General features: G+C 36.8%; 1 protein-coding gene across 4 annotated transcripts in view; it reads right to left on the bottom strand.

The window, feature by feature from the left end:
• Window positions 1–21,431, bottom strand: part of HOMER1 (homer scaffold protein 1) — a 136,087-nt gene that overhangs the window by 101,237 nt on the left and 13,419 nt on the right. Inside the window, exon 1 of one of the 4 annotated variants that reach the window (XM_072793841.1) lies at window positions 15,554–15,767. The exons of 2 other annotated variants lie outside the window; for them this stretch is intronic. Coding sequence is in view for 1 of the 2 variants with exons in the window: in XM_072793819.1 (XP_072649920.1) it covers window positions 2,557–2,660 (104 nt within the window). In the remaining variant the exon portion in view is untranslated. Of the gene's footprint in view, window positions 1–2,556; window positions 2,676–15,553; window positions 15,768–21,431 lie in introns of those variants that run through there. One more of the 4 variants, XM_072793819.1, reaches the window with a different exon arrangement.

Below are 21,431 nucleotides of genomic sequence, written 5' to 3'. Positions count from 1 at the left end.
AGTGACAAAAAAGTTGACAGTTTTTAACCTTTTGCACTTGGTATGATGTGAACTCTCAACAATTTCTCTTGTATCAATTAATGAGCACACAAATTACGGCTTCCATCATTTATGCCGAAGGAGGAAAGCCATAGATTGGATAATTCAAAATGAGAAATTCAGATATGCCACTCAAACCTGAAAGCAAAAGCTTAAACTTATAAATGCGTATATGGCAAATTCTTTGGTTATAGTTAACATTTTTGAAGGCTAAACATAGGGTCAGACACTGTTGTAACTGCTATCCCTGTGTTACTGAATCCTCTCAGCCTTTATGAGGTACTATTATTCCTCTCTTGAAGATGAGGAACCTAAGGTATATGGAGTGGTATTTGCTCAAGATAACACTTGGTAGAGCTGGCACACAAATATAATTTAGCTCTGGAGTGCCCAACTTTACCCTATAGTGACTCCTTGGATGGGAAAATAATTCTTTTGTCATGAGTTCACGCTGTAACCAAATGTTTGCATGGCCCTTCCCTCTAATTTTGTTGACAGAAGTGGGATAGTATGCTACACAACTATGGTTACTGTGCATGTTAAGCACTGTTGGGAGTATTTGTTTTCATGGAATGTATGTATGTTCACTGGTATCATTTATGTTTTACTTGTATTTTGAAAGCAATTTGTACTTTAAGACTTCATTGGAATGACAGTGTAGTTTGGAAGGATTCAATAACTTATTTTTAGTCATCTCAATTATCATAGTTCTTGAGCTTTCCTTCTGCAAGGAAACATAACTCTCTAATCTGTATTTTGACAGAATGGTTCCACCTCTGTAACAGATCACAGTAACAATAACAACAACAACAACAATAATAATGTTAGCCTGTGTGAGGGGAAAGCACTGGTCTTTGAGACTAGAAGTTATGAACTCCAAATTATCTCCTATCTGTTTCAGACACTGGCTAAATTTCATCACATATGGTATTTCTGAAAAGGATTACATGATAGGAAGAAAATGTATATTTTAACAAACTAGGAGCTGTACATGTGCAAAAATACTTTCTACTTTCTTCCCATTGTTTTCCCTATCTTGGTTTCTTTTTTGTGGCAAAAACATCTACTAAAGATTTAATCCTTCTAGCATTTCACTGAATATTTCACCTTGGGTAAAGGTGTTGTTCCAGGGAAATGTTCCCTTTCAGTTTTAAAAATTAAGTCCCTAGCTAGTTGTACTGTGGGGAAGTTGTGTATACTTCCAATAAGAGCCATCTGAGCTATTACAGAATTCACACATACATAATCAGAAAGGCTAAATTCCATAAGAACAAGTTCTGCAAAATGGGTTGTAAGAACTACTTTAGAAACCACTTATAAATTCCCTAAAAATGATGTGAATTAAAAAAAAAAAAAGGATTTGAGAGACAGAGCATGAGCAGGGGGACAGGCAGAGGGTGAGAGAAGCGAACTCTCCACTAAGCAGGGAGCCCATGCGATCCCATAACCCTGAGACATCATGACCTGAGCTGAAACCAAGAATCGGAGGCTCAATTGCCACACGTAGGCTCCCCGGTGATGTGACTTTTAAGACAGTTTTTCTTGTGAATCATCACAACTAAATATTTGTTGACATAGGCAGAAAAAACATACATTACCAGGTAAAATTGAAAATAGTCAACAGAAAAGAGAAGTTAACAGACTTCAGTAAGCCAACAGGCTTTGAAATATAGGATGGCATAAAAACACTAACATTTGAAAAATAGGATTTATTGATATCCCCTTTCAAAGACTGTGGAAGGCTGAATAATGCCCCCAATGATATGGAGGTCCTAACACTAAAATCTGCGAATGTTACTTTATTTTGCAAAAGAACTTCACAGCTATGATTAAGTTAAGGCTCTTCAGATGGAAAGATTCTTCTGGATTATCTGGATGAGCCCTAAATGTAATCACAAGTGTCCTTATAAGAAAGTGGCAGCAGGAGATTTAACTCCAGAAGAAGGTTATGTGACAAAGGGAGGAGAGGGAGAGACTGGAAGATGCATACACTGCTGGTTTTATAGTTGGAGGAAGAGGCCATGAACTGTGAATGCAAGGAGTTTAACTCTAGAGGGTAAAAAAGGGGAGGAAACCATTTTCCCCTAGAGCCTCCTGAAAGACTACAGCCCTGCTGACACCTTGATTTCACCCTCAGTAAAACAGGCTTTGGACTTCTGACATCTAGAATCTTAACAAAATAAATCCATGTTGTTATAAGCCACCAACTTTGTTTTGCTACAGCAGACATAGGAGACTAACATGATAACAGATGACACAGTAGTCCTCCCCTTATCTGCAAGAAGTGTTTCAAGACCCTCACTGGATGCCTGAAACCAAAGATAGTACCAAATCCTATATATTGTTTTTCCGTGTGTGTGTGTGTGTGTATGTGTGTGTGAGTGTGTGTGTGTGTGTGTGTATGTTTAATTTATAACTTAGGCACAGTAAGAGATTAATAATAACTAATAATAAAAGAGAAAATGCTGTAAAAAAGTTTGATGTATGGTCTATCACAAAAAAATATACTGTACTCACCCTTTTTGTAATGATGTGAAATGATAAAATCCTATGTGATGAGATGAAGTGAGGTGAATGTTGTAGGTACTGTGACATAGTGTTAGGCTACTATGGACCTTCATCTCATCACATCTGCTTCAAGACTACAGTTGATTGCTGGTAACTAAAACCACTGAAAGTGAAACCATGGATTAAGGACTATGGTACAAATCTTCATCCGGTTAAAATCTATTAACTCTCCATTTACAGAATTAGTTTATTCTAAATTCTATTAAAAATAAATTTCTGATTTTATTCCTCAAATAATAGGTTGACTCAGTATGGGAAGAATTCCTGAAAAACAGCATAAAATCTTAATAGAAGCAATTTTGAAAATATTAAAGCACTTTTGGGCAATTTGTTTACCAACTGGGTATCTTCAACTGAGTGTAATTTGATAAAAATTAAAGCTCAGGAATAACAAATTATTGCTATGGGAAGAGTTACAGTAATTGCTTAAGAATAACAAGTATAGTTGAGTAGTGACTATTATTCTCCCCATTTCACCAAACTTCAAATCAATGTGTTATCCAGAAGTAGTATTGTTGCAAAAATGAAACAGTTGAAGGATGGGCTGAAGTGAAAACACAACATTTTGTTGAATTCCTATTACATGTAAACACCTTATATTAACATATATATATATATATATGTATACACACATACACACTCATTTTCATCTCAAAACAACATTAAGAGATAAAAAGAGTAAAAAAAAAAAAAAAAAGACTTATTGGAGGAGGGGGGAGTTTAACACAAAGCTAGGTCACAGCTAGTGCTGGTATTTCTGGGATTCAAATGCAAGACTAAATCCAAAGCCCATGACTTTCACTATTTCCAAAGAAGTGAATGGTGTTTGTAATGAAAACTTAAATTTCCTTTTTCTTTACTTCTGAATAACACAGTAACCAACTCAAAATCTCTTAAGTTATAGACTTTTGTTATGTCATGTTAATACACTATTTTCTACTTCCTCTAAGACAAGCATTATCACCATATGCAATTATCACCATATAAATATTAAAAAAAAATCCTACTTCTTTCATTAGATCCTCTAATGAATATTTTAAAAATACAAAAATTCAGCACCTAATCAACAAATTCTAAATATCTAACACTTAAAAATACTATCAGCGCAAAAATCAATCAACAGAAACAGACACATAAATGGCACCTGAAGTCCTCAAAGATGGGAGGGATGGAAAAAATATTTGACAGCGGACTTCTCATCAGAAACACTATCAACCAGGAGACAGAAAAACATCTTAAAAATAAAGAAAGGAAAAAAAAAAAACCTCATCAAAAATTCTCTACCCAGAAAAATTTCTGCAAAAATGAAAGCAGATTTACAATAATGAAAAAAGCTTGGAACTAGACAGATACGATGTTTACAAAACACTGTGAATGTAACAAATGCTATACACTTTAAAATGGTTTATGGTTACTTCATGCATTGTGAATTTTATCTCAAAAAACATTTTCCTTTTAAAGTGAAGGTGAAATGATTTTCTCAGACACACAAAAGTTGAAAGAATTCATCATCAGTTGACCTGTACTATGAGATGATGATATTAAAGAAGTGTCAGGTAAAAGAAAATGATACATGTACATATTTGGATCTACTTAAAGGAATGAAGAACATCAAAAATGGTAAATATACTATTTTTTCCTTAATTTTAAAATCTCTTTAAAAAACAATTGACTGTTTTAGCAAAAAGTAATCACAATGTATTGTGGGGTTATATGAGAAGTAAAATGTTTATCAATAGCACAAAGGTAGAGGATAATACAATATATACTACTATAGGGTTCTTATTATATGTGAAGTGATGCAATACCATCCAAAGGTCTGTGATAAGTTACACAGCTGACTCTTGAACAACACAGAGGTTAGGGCTGCTGATCTCCTGTGTGGTCAATAATCCATGTATAACTTTTGACTTCCCCAAAAGTTAACCAAATGCTTACTGCTGACCAGAAGCCTTAACAACATAAACAGTTGATTAACACATATTTTGTATGTTATATGTATTACACACTGTATCCTTACGATAAAGCTAGAAACAAGAAAATGTTATCAAAATGTTAAGACACATTTATAGTACTGTAGTGATTGAAAAAAATCTGCATATAAGTAAACCTGTGCAGTTCAAACTGGTGTTGTTCAATGGTCAACTGTATACTATAAACCCTAAACAATCATTAAAGAAAAAAAGACTCAAAATATAGTAAGTCTATAAAATAAATGAAAGGAGCCATAAAAGATACTTAAGTAAGTCTGCTAAAATAAGTCAAAAGAGAGATGAGGGTGGGGAACAAAAAAAGCCAGATGGAACAAACAGAAAACAAGTAAAACGGCAGACTTAAACCCAATCATATCAATTATGATATCAAATGTACATTTTCTAACACCCCAATTAAAAGGCAGAGTTTGGGGTACCTCAGAGACTCAGGTGTCTGCCTTCAACTTGGGTCACAATTCTGGGGTTCTGGGATTGAGCCCCGCATTGGGCTCCCTGCTCCACGGGAAATCTGCTTCTCCCTCTCCCTCTGCCACTCCCCCTACTTGTACTTGGCTCTCTCTCTCAAATAAACAAATAAAATCCTTAAAAAGGAAAATAAAATTAAATAAAAGGCAGAGTTTATCAGATTGGATATTAAGCAAAAGCCAACTGCATACTTACAAAAAATTTTTAAATCATTTAAAATATAGACACATATACATTAAAAGTCAATAGGATAAAAAATATATACTTTGCAAACACTCATCTTAAGTCTACTCCCATCCCCAGATTGCAAGCTCCATGGGGGCAGGAGTCATGTGCATTCTGTTCACTCTTAGGTCTCCAACACCCAACAAGGTGGCATGAAGGAAGTATTTAAGTGAATGAGAAATTCATTCATTAAAGTGAATGAGCCTTTAGAATTTGTAGACACTTTTAACACACATTACTATTCCCAGTCTTACAATATCCGATATATCAACAGCTGTTCTTACTATTATCTGTACCCCACTATCTGTTCTTTTTTCCCCTACCCAACCACCAAGAGGCTGAGAAACCCAGTAACTGATTTGTTAGATAAGTGTCAAAAGTGAAAGAACACTGGTTCTGAGTGAGGGTGTGTGTGGTTAGGTTACCTTGAGTAAAGAACATCTATCTGGCTGCTCTGAGAGTACTGAATATTTCCTAGGCTATCATTCTTCTTTGTCAAACCAGCTAAAAGCCTCTTGCCATGAACTAGAGAAATAAGGGAAGAGAAAACGTACTTATGATTTAGCTATTCAAACTGCTTACTCCATCTATCTCCTCTCCTCCACAAAATTTATACACATACATTTCTCCTCTCCATCCCATCCTCACCCCAGGCTAGGCAGTAGGACATGAAATATGAGAAGTTAAAGGACTGACTCTTGGTGTTTCTGTATCTCTGTTCCCTTCCTTCTGCAAAGTTTGGAATATGCTTTTCCTATTGGAAATGTGATACATGGTGTTAAGATTTTTTCTTAAGATTAATTAATTAATTAATTAATTAATTTATTTATTTATTTATTTATTTGGGGAAGAAAGAGAGCGCACACGTGGGTGCACAGCAAAGGGGGAAGGGAGAGAGGGGGAGAATCTCAAGCAGACTCCTTACTGAGCACAGAGCCCAACTTGTGCTCGATCTCAGGACACTGAGATTAAGATCTAAGCCAGAATTAAGAGTTGGACACTCAATCAACTGAGCCACTCAGATGCCCCAGGATTAAAATTTTTAAGTTACTGATCATACATTTTAATGTTTCAACACGTTTTATGCCTAATACAAGGTATATAACATGCTCTAGCCTTCATGGACTTCAGGAGAGAATTACAAACTATTATCAGTGTTGCCAAAGAAAATAAAGAACTATGAGAAAGAGAGTGCACAAGAGGAACGGAAGAAGATGGAACTAATTTAAATTGGGTAGCTGGTTAAAGAGTAAGAATCAGAGTATAATAGCATTTCAGGCACAGACAACAGCATGTGTATATTAAAACATGTTTTCCAAAGATGGCTACAACAGTAACTCTGTCCTTCTTCTAGGACCCTGTCATCCCCCTATTAGGAGGTGGAGTCTATGTCCATTTTCTTTAAACTTGAATGGACCTTTATGGCTGTCTGGACCAAAATAAAGAGGCAAAAGTGACACTGTGTAAATTCAGAGGCTAAGTTGTAATAGGCCATTCAGCATCAGCCTGGTTCTCTTCGGGCTCTCACTTTTAGAACTTGGTCACCATGCTTTGAGTAAAGCCAATCAGCCTATGGAGAGAAACCAAGGCCCAGTCCTGGCTGAGTTCTGGTGAAAAGCGAACACTACCTCACCAACCATATGAATGACTCTTTAAAAGTAGATATTACAGCCTCTAGTTAAACCATCCCAGCCAAGAACCAAAGAGAGCAGAGATAAGCCATTCCTACTAAGCCCTATCCCATGTTCCAAATTCATCAACTAATTAAATGACTGCTATTATTTTAAAACACTAAGTTTTAGGCAGTTTGTTATATACCAAGAGACAGAACAACATGCAATATCTTGAGGCTGGCAAGAGCTTGGCAATTCCAAAAATTATAAAGTACAGTGTGGCTTAGACACAGATATTGGAAATGACAGCACCAACACCGGCAGCAACTGACAGCTAACACTCAGTATTTATGTTATACAGGCATTGTTCCAAGTGACTCATATGTATTATTTAATCATTGCAATCCTGTTGGTAGGTATTCTTAAATACTGATTTTATACATGGAAAACTGAAGCACAAAATAGTTGAATGACTTGCCCAAAGTTACACAATCAGGCAGTCGAATGCAAAAGCCTATGCTATGAATAATGCCATACTGATTCTCAAAGGACAGAATGGCATAAAATGAGGTATAGAAAGGATAGGTATTAGTCTTTGAGTAATGGGACACTATGGGTAGTATGTGATCCGATTTATATTTAAAAGATCATCATGAAAAAAAATAAAAATAAAAATAAATAAATAAAAGATCATTGTGGCTGTATGTGAAGAATGGATTAGAAGAAAGGCAACAACGTTTGACAAGGTACTCCTTGAGAACAAAATTAGGAAGAATTAAAATATAATGATTTCATGGAAAGAATATAATGGATAGATCAAGCTGATTAACTGATTAACTGATTAACACTGATCAATTTTAACATACAAAAAAAGAAATGCCAAGAAATTCTTATGTGCCTTCTGTCATAATACAACACACTGGAAGAATATCACACCACTTATGACATATTCTTGGGGGCAGGGGATTGAATTCAAACCTAAATTCAGTCAAGCCTAGATTTAGCTACAAGTTTACCAGAAATAAGAGAACAGAGGAACATGTTAAATGACACGGTGAAAATACAGCCTGCCAAATTCAGAATGTGGAAAATTTCTAGATGACAAATTCCATAAACAACAAAAAAGGGACGGCTGGCTGTTACAGATTGAAAGACTCACGAAATCTATTAATCAAATCTAATTGTATAGGTAAAATTGTATGAGGTCTAGACTTTAAAATAATATGAAGAGGGACAGGCAATACAGATGAAACAATATACACCTTAGGTATGTTAACTCTTGAAGCATGGTGACAAAGATGCATAGGGGTTAATCATACAATTCTCTTTAGATTTTTATGTGCTTAGAACTTTCCATAACACAGAGTTTAGATTCAAAAAATTTAGTAGGAGTCTATCTAAGCTCCTCAAATCCAACCAAGATGAGGCTGTAAACTCAGGCAGGAATGATCAGGCTAATGAGTAAGCATAAAACCTCCTCAAGGGTTTCACTTTCTTCAAGAAGGTGTAACAGGAAAGCAGATAACTATGGAAGTTAGAAAAAGGGATTTCTGAGAGGTGATGGGGCAGTGCCTCTAGCACTCTCCAGGGCCCTGATGTACCTGGTTGGCAAGTGGGGATCAATGCACAAAGCGCAGCACTGGACATGTAACAAAGTACAACCTTCAATCAACCTTCTGATTACAATAGCTTCCACGGTGGCATTTTTTTCTATGGGAGAAGATGCATTTTTAATGACTTCTTGATAAATCATTAATTAGTCCAGTTTATATATCAGTCTCTTCTGTTTCCATAGGGTAAAATTAGTCCACAGTGCCCCAAATCAAACATCCTAAATAGTGAACTTAAAAGACCAGACAACATGATCTAATGACCACACCAAAATATTGTGAACTTTTCACCATGAGCCTCTCTCTATGTTGTTATACATGTCCTTCACAAAGAGATGTTTATCTTTGCTGGTTTTTTACTTAGCATTTCATATATTAAACTGAGTTATTTAACAATATCTGATTTTAAGATTCCCATAACTGATGAACAGTATTTATTTTAAAAAGGCCCAATCAGGGCAGCCCGGTGGCTCAGTGGTTTAGCGCCACCTTCAGTCCAGGGTGTGATCCTGGAGACCAAGGATCGAGTCCCACGTCGGGCTCCCTGCATGGAGCCTGCTTCTGCCTGTGTCTCTGCCTCCCTCTCTCTCTCTCTCTCTGTGTGTGTGTGTGTATTCTCGTGAAAAAAAAAATAAATAAAATCTTTAAAAATAAATAAAATAAAATAAAATAAAATAAAATAAAATAGCCCAATCAGGTATTTAAATACTTTTCTGTGGACTTAATAAGATGATCAATAAGATGGTTTAAGTACAGAGTTTTTTTTAAAAAAGTATTTAAATTTGATTTATTTAATTGTATCTTATAAAATTTAATACAGTAAAATTAGAATGATTATTCCTATCACATATATATTATTCAAACTTCTTTACTAGGAATATTTTCATGATTCCATCAAGGCCCCCTAAATCAGCAATAGTATTTCAAAACAATCAGTGACATTAGAACATTAAACAGGTAAGTTCTTTGGACATAAAATAGTGGGGGAGGGAGGATTTTAATGGGTATTTGATTAGAAGAGGATGGATAAATCCCTAATCTTATTTTTGGCCTTCAATAGTACCAAAGTTTAAAGTTTTCTTCATGTTCCCTATTTAGATGTTTTTAAAAAATTCAGTTGAGTACCAGAAACTTAACTGGGTAAAAGTCATAGTAATCACAGTGGTGACAGTAGTTACTACGTGCCACACTGTTTTAACAACCTTCCTTGTATTTTATCCTCTAATCTTCACAATTGCAACCTCCATTTTACAGATGAGGAAACTGAGACATATAAAACTTAAGTAACCTGTCCAACAATAACAGCTAAAGAGAATCAAAAATTTAAATTCAGCCACTAGCTGGCTCAAAAGACCTTGATTGCTAAACCAACCTATATTTTGCTATACTGTGCCATGCTAGGCTTTACCACAGCTATAGCATCTGCAGCCAAAAATCTCTCTCTTGAGGTTTAAACCAAAACAAAAAAACTTTTAAAAATGCTACAAGTGCCATCCATTTAGAGTTTGATGATATAATTACATTTTATACAATAAAGGATAAAGTAAAATTTATTTCTTAATTACTGCTCAACTCACTACTTAAGACATATTCCTTCAGCATGGAAGTCTCTATTTAAAAAAAAAAAAAAAAATGCTATCCAGGGCACCTGGGTAGCTCAATGGTTGAGCATCTGCCTTGGCTCAGATCCTGGGATTCCCGGGATCAAGTCCCACACTGGGCTCCCTGCAGGAAGCCTGCTTCTCCCTCTGCCTGTATCCCTGCCTCTCTCCCTATCTCTCATAAATAAATAAAATCTAAAAAATAAAAGTAAAATAATATGCTATCCACGCTATCTTGATAATAAGATTAAGATCAGCACAGGAGTACAGGTACTCTGAGTAACCAGAATGAGAACAAAAGCCCACCCTGTCCAGAGAGACTAAAAATATTTACATTTATCAAGAGTAAGAAAGACAAGTTAAAGCTGCAAAACTGCTTTCAAAATAGTAATCTACTGAGTTCTTAGTAGGAATCTGAGCAATGTTCAAGTGCTTATGCCAATCAATTAATTTCTGTGCCTTTCCCAGGTATGAAAGAAGACAGAACTTGAACACCTTTATACTCTGGTTCCCCAGTGAATGTCTGTGTGTTGTGTGTGGTATGTGTGCAGGGCACAAGTGAGAAATAAGATAAATATTAAATGCAGTCTAAGACTTCAAGTGGGCGCCAATACTTTCCACAGCACTAGATTTCAGGATGTTTTCTATAGAAAAGTCATCATACGTTAAGAAATTGATGGGACTCTGGCAAACTTAATACTTACAAGGTTTGTTTCCTAAAATAACAATGTCCTCCATAGAAGGGCAGTTGAAGAGGAAAGGGTAGCATATTAAAATAACTCTGAATATAATACTACAAAAATTGGACATACCTCTTTCATGTTTCATTGTTAGCAGAATGGAGACGAGGAAAACCCCTCTAACACACAGCTTGATTTCTCAGGTACAGTAGCAAACTAGATTTTGACTTCAACCATTAAAGCGCCAAAATTCATGGCTTTAACCTCAGTTGGGCCTTCTAAGCTCCCAGCTATTCATGGTTGGTAATCTCTTTCATTCTTCACTTCTCTTCTCAAGGCTCTGACCAACCTTCATCTTCTACGTTCTTAGTAGATAACCTTGTCTTCTATCATTTTCTAAAAATATATACCTATAAGGGCAGGGCTCTTTGTTTGTAGATGTATCTCATACACGTAGAACAGTGCCTGACACATATCAGGTTCTTAATAAATATTTGTTAAATGAAATCAATTAATGAGTTGAGGAAACGGAGTCCTTCAGCTAAGGAATTCTCTCCCAGCTCCCTGCCCATTAACCTACAAACAATCTAGTCATTTTCTTCCTTACATCCCTCTCTCTAGTCCATGTGGAAGATAAGCTGACTAGGGTACACAACTACCTGTGTTTCAGATCACAAGCTCTTCCATCTCTTTCCTCAGTAATTATCCCTCTCTGCTATAATTTTTAAATACCCTCAGCTATGAACTCCGTTCCTAGGGCCTAAAGGAATGCCTAATCCCATTTTGAAACAAAACCAAAAAAATTCTGAACCCTACAGCTTACTGAAGTCACAGTATTTCAAAGAAGCTTGGTCTTAAAGAAGTCTACATACACTTCTAGTCTCTACTTCCTCATCCTTCATTAGTACCATCACCCTGTGGCAATTTGGCTTCCATCCCAGACTTCTCAAACTGCTTAAGGTAAGGTCATTCATTAAAGGACCGCTACCTACCCAAATCTAAGAGCTACTTTAGCTTCGTTTGAGGCTTCTGCTACATTTGATCCTGGCCACTCATTTCTTAAAATTTCCTTACCTGACTTTTTGGCACTATTCTCTGTTTTAGCCTGACAGCTTTCTCTTTTGCCTGGCCCTTAAATGACTGTTCCCCTAGAGAGGCCTCATCTGCTCTTTTCTATAAATACCCTGAATGAGCTCATCGACATTCATAGTTTCAACCAATACTTACATATTCTACTGACTCCCAAAACTCTATCCTCAGCCCAGTTCTTTTTACCTAAAGTCCAGACCTGGATATCCAACCAGAAGACATTCCCATATGGACAGCCATAAATAGATCAACGTTTACCCAATTTGTCATTTCACCTCATTGCAAACTTCTCCTGGTTCCCTATCTCAACTAATTGCTGACCAAGCCAATTTCTTTATTCCTTTTTATCTACACAGTTCATTGTCAACTTCTATAGACTACATAACTCTCTTGAATTCAGCCCCTGTTCTATGTTAACACAAGCCATTATTCTTGACTAAATTGCTACACTTAACCTATCACACAATTAAACTTGAGGGTCTTCAAGACTGCCACCCATTTCTCATACACATTCCCCTCCTTCAAGTCCAAAACTTCCTCCACATTGCAACACTGAGTAGTTAATATAAAATACAAGCATAGTAATAACTCTACCAGCTTAAAATTGTTCCTTTGCTGACCATCACTTAAAGCAATGGCCTCTAAAGTGGGGTACAGAAAGTTTTGTCCTCTTTCACTTCTATTTTTTTGTTTTATAACTCTATGTGTGTGTATATATATATATATATATACACACAGTAGAACATTTAACATAAATGTATACATATGAAGAAACATGCTTAAAATCTTTTACTGATATAAGTACTTGAAAAATATGGAGACCACTAATTTAGAGGAAAAGTATAACCCTCTAGTAAGTCATCATACGGCACTAGACTTTTAATGAAATCTGCTTTTATACTATATATGAATTATGCCAAACTACTTTAACTTTTTAACTGGCATACATCATCTTTGAGGCTTTACCTGTGCCACCCCTCTGCCTGAAGTGCCCTAATACCCACTCACATATGTTTTGACTTCCCATTACCTACCCTATCAATTCACCTCTTCTTTAAGTCTCAAAACAAACTTAACTGGCTACGTGAAGCTTTATTTGACCTTCCCAGGTGGCGGTGAACACTTCCTTCTCTGCGCTCTCAAACACAACGTGCATTTCTATTACAGCAGTAATGTAATTTCGTGTTTACATGGTTGTCTACTCATCTTTGTATTGCCAGTACCTAGCATGACTCATGACACAAATTAAGTGCTTAATGTTTGTTACAAGTGCTCAAGAGGCACAGTGTTAGGGGACAAACTGCAGCAATATCTTAGTTACCCAAAACAGTTGAGAGAGTAAGTGCTTTGTTTTGCTGAGGTTTGGGCTGATGATCAATTTTAACTATTTAATTTTAAGATGTGCTTGCATCATGCATTGAATTTTCAGGTGTTGGTAACACAGATAGATTTTCAGAAAGCTAACACATTATCATTTACCAAATTCTAATCAATTAACCATCAACAGCATGAACACATTCTGAAAGACACCTTATATAAGTTCAAATGTTATGGCTCAATGACTCTGGTCAAACATAGCAAATTAATTGCATACATTTATCTTCCTTTTCTGAAATTTCACTAAAATGTAAGTGAAGGGAAAAAGAAGGTATGAATCTGTAACATCAAAGGAGAAGTGACACCAGTGCATAAGTAATTCTAATACAGTTCTGAAAGATGTGATTTTAAAAGAAGGAATAGTACTTGACTTGGCCAAGCCAAGGAAACTAAATTGCCTATAAAAAGAGAACTAATAAGTGAACTTGCTGGTGAAAATTTATAGGCAATGGGGCTGCAGAAAAAGAGTGTAAGGCACAGGGCTGAAAACTGGGAATTGATTGAAAATTTAGATAACAAAGAAATTAAGACTCCCCTCCCCACAATCCAGCAATAAACTTGCCCAACAGCAGAAGACAAAGGTAAGGCCTAAAGTAAGAGCATTAAGAGAAAGGCTACAAATTAAACCACAGCCTTTCACAGTCTTTCACTCTTCCCTTTGTGCTTTTCACATTACAGCAGGTAACATGACTCTTAGGTACACATGGAAGAAAATACTGATCTTGCTCTCAGAATGCCAAGAGGTATACATACTGGAAGATCATTCTCTGAATAAAATGAACTATCTCAGAGAAGAGATCTCTACTTACTGACACTCAGGAACCACCCAAGAAAAAGACCACTACTTAAACGCCTAAAATGAAGTATTAAGGACAGGCTTCACTGAATCACAAAGAGCTTTGAATCAGCTTTTCAGCATCTCACTCTAATGCATAGCTGAGGATCACCAGATATTCCAGAAAGTTTCCAATATGATAGGAGCTTAAAAAAAAAAAAAATACAAGAACACAAAAAAGGAAATTTAGGAAATTGAAAACAAAACTTCAAAATACTATAAATGTCCTCAAATAAGAGATTGAGAAACAGGATTTGCATGGAAATTAAAAATCCATTTGAAGCATTAGAAGATGGAAGTCAAGGAAATTTCCTTAGAAGCCAGAATAAAGGGCAGCCCGGGTGGCTCAGTGGTTTAGCGCTGCCTTCAGCCCAGAGCCTGATCCTGGAGACCCAAGATCGAGTCCCACGTTGGGCTTCCTGCATGGAGCCTGTTTCTCTCTCTGTGTCTCCACCTCTCTCTCTCTCTCTCATGAATAAATAAAATCTTAAAAAAAAAAAAAAGCTAGAATAAAAGGGAAAATATAGTAGGAAAGATAAAACTAAGAAAATTCATAAACAGAAGACAGAAAATGTTTAAGTAGTTTTTTTTTTTAATACAAGGAAATCTCCCAAATTTAGGGAAGTTAATCAAATTGAAATGGCCAACAGACCGAGAGTGCAAATGGTAAATCAAAAAACACACAAAAAAACCCCACACCATATCATCATGAAGTCTTTGATCAGCAAAGGAAAAAAAAAATCCTAAAACCTTTCATAGCGAAGGGAAAAGTCATACAAGAAGGAACAGGAATCAGAAACAAGTAGGCTTCAACAGGAACACTGTTAAAAAACTAGATTAGGTCAGTGCCTTCACAATGAAAGGACGTCATTTCCTGTCTAGAGATCTAAACTCAATTTAAAAAGGAGGGAGCAGAGGAGACACCTTCATATATTAGGTCTCAAAAGTCATCTCCTACCTAGTCATTTTCAGTAACTACAGGAAAATGAGCTTCAGTAAAATAAAGGGGTAAACCATGAAAGAAAACAGTGTCCAGGAAACAGAAGATACAATACAAACAAATAAATGGGAATATACAAGAGGAACGTTTAGGATAAGAACTACCAGTATGCCTAAGGAGTATCCAATCCATATTGCATCAGGAGTGCAGAGGGCTATAGATTTTTTTTAAAGTTAAGAAAAAATTGGAATGGTAATGTTGGTATTTGAGCATTTGGATAACATCCATGGATACATGATGTGGTCTAGCAGACAGAATTCTAAGATGGCCCCAAGATTATTGCCTGCTGGTGGATACTTTCTGCATAAAGCTCTTCCCTTGAGTATGGGTAGAATAGGAAAACACAGAGTTGTTGAGTAGTTGTTAGTAATACAGAGTAGATGAGAGTCACTAATCCACTGACTTTCAGTTAATCAAAAGGGAGATTGCCCAGTTATCCTGGGTGACCTTGACTTACTTAGGTGAGTCCTATAAAAGAAGATGAAGCTCCTTCATTTGGCTCCTCCTGCTGGCTTTAAAGACACAGCTTCTGAGTTCCACATATGCAAGGAAATGAATTCAGCCAACAACCACATTAGCTTTGAAGATGATGTAGATCCATAAATGCGTATTTAGTCCCAGCTGCCATTTTGACTGCTGTCTTGTGAGACCCTGAGAAGATCCAATTAAGGTAGCCGACTCTTGACTCACAGAAACTGTGTGATAAACATATGTTGTTTTAAGCCACTAAGACGGAGGCAATTTGTCACAGCAATAGAAATCTAAAACTATGGCATGTGGACACACTTAAGGCTATGTAAGCAGAATAAACAACCCTAAATGAAGTCATACTTCCTCCAAATGCATAAGACTTCAGGAGTCAAAGCAGTGTCAAGTAATTTTAAAAATAATACAGTTAGTAATACCAGAAAGCAGAATTAGAAATGGGCTTAACTGATCAGTACTGCTGAAAGTAATCAGGTTTAGAGAGAGAGAGAGATCAGTTTCAAGTCGTCCTGGATCTTTTAGCTCATAAAAAATAGATGAGAGTCTCAATCAGGGATTTTCCTCTAAGTTCAGAATTATAATTTTTACAAATTTCAAGCAAAGAAAAAACAAAAGCTTCAGGGGTCACTGAGTTTTCAAATGGACAAAAAAGTTTCTCACATGTGTCAGCTTCATTTCTCAAATACAAGAACTCTCAGAGTAAGGTCCTAAAATCAACAGCATCAGCATGATCTGGGAATTTATTAGAGCAACAAACTTGTGGGACCCACTTTCAGACTCACTGAATTAAAAATTGGAGGTGAAGCCAGCAATCCCAGTTTTTAACAAAACTTCTAGGTAATTCTGATACAGGTTCAAAATCAAGAACCACTAATCTAATGTTAATTTCTGCCCCTGTCCTATGTTCTAGTCTTCCTTCTTCAGTCAAGTTAAAGAATTTCCAAAATTACTGCACCCAACCTAGATTAGCCACCAGCTTGGCAGATGCTTAAAAAAAAGTCTGCTAAATAATTAATGTCTTAGGCCTCAGATGTGATCTTTCACTAGTTTTTAGAACTGGATATGAATGACATTAGGCAGGTTGTATTCTCTTCACTTTCCCAGTCTCCACCAATCCCTACTGCCTTCTACCTTATACATTCACACACTTTTCTGCCCACTGAGACCTCTAGGAAAAATAATTCAGAAAAAACAAATCCATATTTCAATCTGGATACAATATGGCCCAACCTTTTCTTACAAATTCTAGGAAATCAAGTAACTTACAGCTATCCCATGATGATTCAAGGCTCTCCTAGTCCAGCGTTATGCCCTAGGAAAGATGTCTCAAAATAACATCTCAAGATTTCTATTTCTGGTCTAAAGTCTTCAGAAAAGTAGATCCTGACTACTTAAGTATTTCAGGGGCTCAGAGCCCAGTAACTATAAGGGCAGTTAACAGGGCTTTGACTGATGGAATTCACAATTTAATATTAACTTTGGAAACTTTATACCAAGCATATGTAATAACATCAAATCATTTCTGAGAAAGACTTCAATGTAGTCAAAATTTAATGCATGAGCAAAGATTTAATTACACTAAAATTAGAATGCAGTTTCATTCCATACTATCTAAAAGGAAAACAAGATACATTTAATGAACTCATCACTAAGATACCAAGCTTACACTAAATTAGAATGTTTCTTTTAACTATGAAGGGTTAGAAACCCTTCTCTAAATGAATCTCTATGGGGTGCCTTGGTGGCTCAGTCAGTTAAACACCTGCCTTTGGCTCAGGTCGTGATCCCAGGGTCCTGGGATTGAGCCCCACATCGAGCCCTGCATAGGGTTCACTGCTGAGCAGGGAGTAGGCTTCTCCTTCTCCCTCTGTCCCTCCCCCAACTCGTGTGTGCTCTATCTCTTGCTCTCTCTCTCAAATAAATAAATAAAATCTTGAAAACAAGAATGAGTTCTGTGTCAGTAAGCATCCATTTAGGATGCACTGAACTAATGCTAAGAGCCTGAGGAGCTAGAGGATCTAGCACATGCTCTGCCATTTCATAGTGACATAACTTCCTGTAAGTCACACGTTCCCTTTGAGCTCTATCTCCTTATCCATAAAAAGTGTCGATTAATACTAACAGTCTGATAACTCCTTACACTTAAAAAACAAGAAATCATCTTTACTGTCATTAGTTACTTCTTTAATCCATTTTGAAAAGAAAAATGAAATAAAAGCAAGCTAACACTGGGTCAAACACATAAGTATCTGTATTAGGAATACTAACTGGGGCAGCCCCGGTGGCGCAGCGGTTTAGTGCCACCTGCAGCCCAGGGCGTGATCCTGGAGACCCGGGATCAAGTCCCACATCGGGCTCCCTGCATGGTGCCTGCTTCCCCCTCTGCCTGCGTCTCTGCCTCTCTCTCTAGCTGTGTCTCTATGAATTAAAAAAAAAAAAAAAAAAAAGGAATACTGATTCTGATAATTTATATGATATTGGCATTTTTTAAATACCCCCCCCACCCTTAAAATAAAAGAGAAGTTCTAAGACTTAATATATTCATCATAGAAAAACAAAGGTTCAGAAAAACTCAAGAAACATTTCACAATCCTACATCCCAAAAATAAATATGGTAGCACTTCTGGAAATGTTTTTCAAGTATTTTTATGCATATACAGAAGTATTTTAGATAGCTGAGGTCATAGAAGACATACAATCTTGCATTACGGTTAAATGACCACTGCACCATCTTTCAAAACATTCTTCAGGCTAGCTTTCTATCACAGAATGGTTTACTAATCATATACTGATGACTCACAATATACTAATACGTCACCAAATAAAAGTAAATAGTAATACTGTCATTAATATCTTTTTCTCTTTCCCCTATTAACATAGACATAGTAATAAATATCAATTCACCATTAATAAAATATTTGATGAAAGCAACAATGAAAATAGACAACTAAAATTCTATAGATTATCAACTGAGTAAGGAAAAAGGCAGCCTGCAAGATCTAAAACGATTAAAAAAAAAAAATCAAGAGAACCTCAAGAGAGAGGAGTTTAAGGGTGATTTGGGAGTCTTCCCATTCAGCTCAGTGTATATGGATCCCTGGCAGTACTGAGTAAACAAGCGTAGGTGGCATCTTCATTCTGTAAACATCTTAGGAGCTGGCAGGGTGATTACGCAAAGCACATGAATTTTAATGTTCAAATCCATGTGAGAAACATTCCTAACAACAGAGTAGGAGAGAAAATGGCAGTTTTATAAAAGAATAAGCAAAAGGGAAGCAAATAACAGGGCAGGCTAAGCACACTCGAGTACGTTGATAGGTTCAAAGTAACTGTCCTACTAGAAGTCTAGTAATGTACAGACTTACCTTCCATGAAGCAGGACTGACCGGCAGAAATTTTCTAACAGTACTTTGAGCTCTTTGAGAGTCAGGTCCACTTAACATAATTTCTTAGAGACTGTCTAATGGGAGAAACTCAAAGTAACTAGGACAGAAAACGCCAACTCACAAAAAAAGCCTTATTCAGAGCAGCCCTCTTAAACTTACTTAGAAGCACTTTAATGAAACAGAAAGGCGGCAGTAACTACTGCAGTAAGACTGGGGCATACCTAATCAGAACGGTGAAAAGATCCAATGATCTGCCTAGAGAAGTGATCAGAAAAACAACTGGTACATGCAACTGTATATCTAATTGCTAGGAATCGGGATTTTATTTTTTTAAGATTTATTTATTTATTTTTATTTATGATAGACACAGAGAGAGAGAGAGAAAGAGGCAGAGACACAGGAGGAGGGAGAAGCAGGCTCCGTGCCGGGAGCTCGACTTGGGACTCAATCCCGGGACTCCAGGATCGTGCCCTGGGCCAAAGGCAGGTGCCAAACCGCTGAGCCACCCAGGGATCCCCCGGGATTTTCTATATATGAAAAATGGGTTCTAATTCCCCAGATCCTCTCAACTTGTATTGAACACGGTGCTATACTGTGAACTAGATGGCTAGCAAACACAATATATAATACTTGAAGAGATATACACCAGAGCTGTGGCTCTCAGCACATTTCTGTGAAGGCTCTCCTACTGAACACAGGGACAAATTTCCTTCCTTACAGGAGGGGAGAAAAAAGTCAAGAAGTCTCTTCGACAGCCCTCTGGACTGTGAGGCATGTCAACACATGGATTCAGATGGATCAAACAGACATGACATAATAAACATGACTTGTAATGAAAGCTGCTATAGTATCTATGGTTCCTCAGCAACAGTTGTTTGGGTTTAATTTTTGTCCAACTCTCATTTGGTAATTTTACCAAAAGACCTCAATCTTTACAGCTGCTCTCTGCCTTAAGGAACTATTGCCAAATCCTGTCAAAGATAACATGTTAATGTTTCATGTTTTATGGAATAACATTAAAAGAAAATGTCATAAAGCAAAACTTTTTTTTTTAAGTATTTTATTTTATTTTATTTTATTTTATTTTATTTTATTTTATTTTATTTTATTTTATTTTATAGGCACACAGTGAGAGAGAGAGGCAGAGACACAGGCAGAGGGAGAAGCAGGCTCCATGCACCGGGAGCCCGACGTGGGATTCGATCCCAGGTCTCCAGGATCGCGCCCTGGGCCAAAGGCAGGCGCCAAACCGCTGCGCCACCCAGGGATCCCGCAAAACTTTTTTTTAAAGCTAATACTAGCTGTTAAAAGAGATTAAGGTGACTTTTCAAAAGCTAGAAAAGTATAAAGGTAAATATATTATGAAGGGAAAATACTGACTAGATTTTTAATATTTTGTATTTCATAAATAACTTTTTTTAAAAAGATGTTATTTATTCATGAGAGACAGAGAGAAAGGCAGAGACACAGAAGAGGGAGAAGCAGGCTCCCTGTAGGGAGCCCGGGATTCCAGGATCACAATGAAGGCAGAGACAATCACTGAGCCACCCAGGCATCCCAATAACTTTATTTTCTGATACAAGAAAGAAAACAGTATTTTTTTGCTTTCCTCCAATAGCCTACCTCCAAAGAGCAAGGACAGCTGCATGTAAATGAAATCCAGTTCTTAACTAAGTCAAATGTTAGTTTTACCCCCTTAAAATTCTTTGAGCTACACAAAAGTCATAGTGGGTTCACAATCCATTACTAGGTGGAAAAAATCGCACAAGAAAGAATATTTGGATTTTTTTCCTTTGCAGGGCCACTAGAAAGATGCCCCTGTAAAATTAATTCTAAACTATCCTTACCAGAGGGACGCCTGGGTGGCTCAGCAGTTGAGCGTCTGCCTTTGACTCAGGGCGCGATCCTGAAGTCCCAGGATGGAGTCCCACATTGGGCTCCCTGCATGGAGCCTGCTTCTCCCTCTGCCTATATCTCTGCCTCTCTCCTCTCTCTCTCATGACTAAATAAATCTTAAATAAATAAACTATACCAGAGAAATGAGATTTTTAAAAACATTTTAAAACAAGATGGGAAAATAAATGAAATAAAGTTGATTCTTGAACAACACAGGTTAAGAACTATTGATCCCCTGCACTGTGAAAAATTCAACTTTTAACTTTTGACTCCCCTAAAACTTAACTACTAACTTACTGTTCACCAAAAGCCTTTCTGATAACAGTTAATAAAATAACATTAGAGAAAATGTTATTAAGAAAATCAGGACAACTGCACTGGGTGGCTCAATTGGTTGAATGTCTGCCTTCAGCTCTGGTCATGTTCTCCAGTTCCTGGGATCCACCACCATTGGGCTCCCTGCTCAGAGGGGAGTACGCTTCTCCTCTTCACTCTGTTCCTCCCTGCCCGCCCCCTCAGACCCCACTCATGCTCTTTCTCTTTCTTTTATTTCTTTCAAAGAAATAA

This window comes from Canis lupus, chromosome 2 (genome assembly GCF_048164855.1).
Source record: "Canis lupus baileyi chromosome 2, mCanLup2.hap1, whole genome shotgun sequence".
NCBI classification, from domain to species: Eukaryota; Metazoa; Chordata; class Mammalia; order Carnivora; family Canidae; genus Canis; species Canis lupus.
Note: the sequence above shows the minus strand (reverse complement) of the source record. Positions and strands in the feature narration are given on the sequence as shown.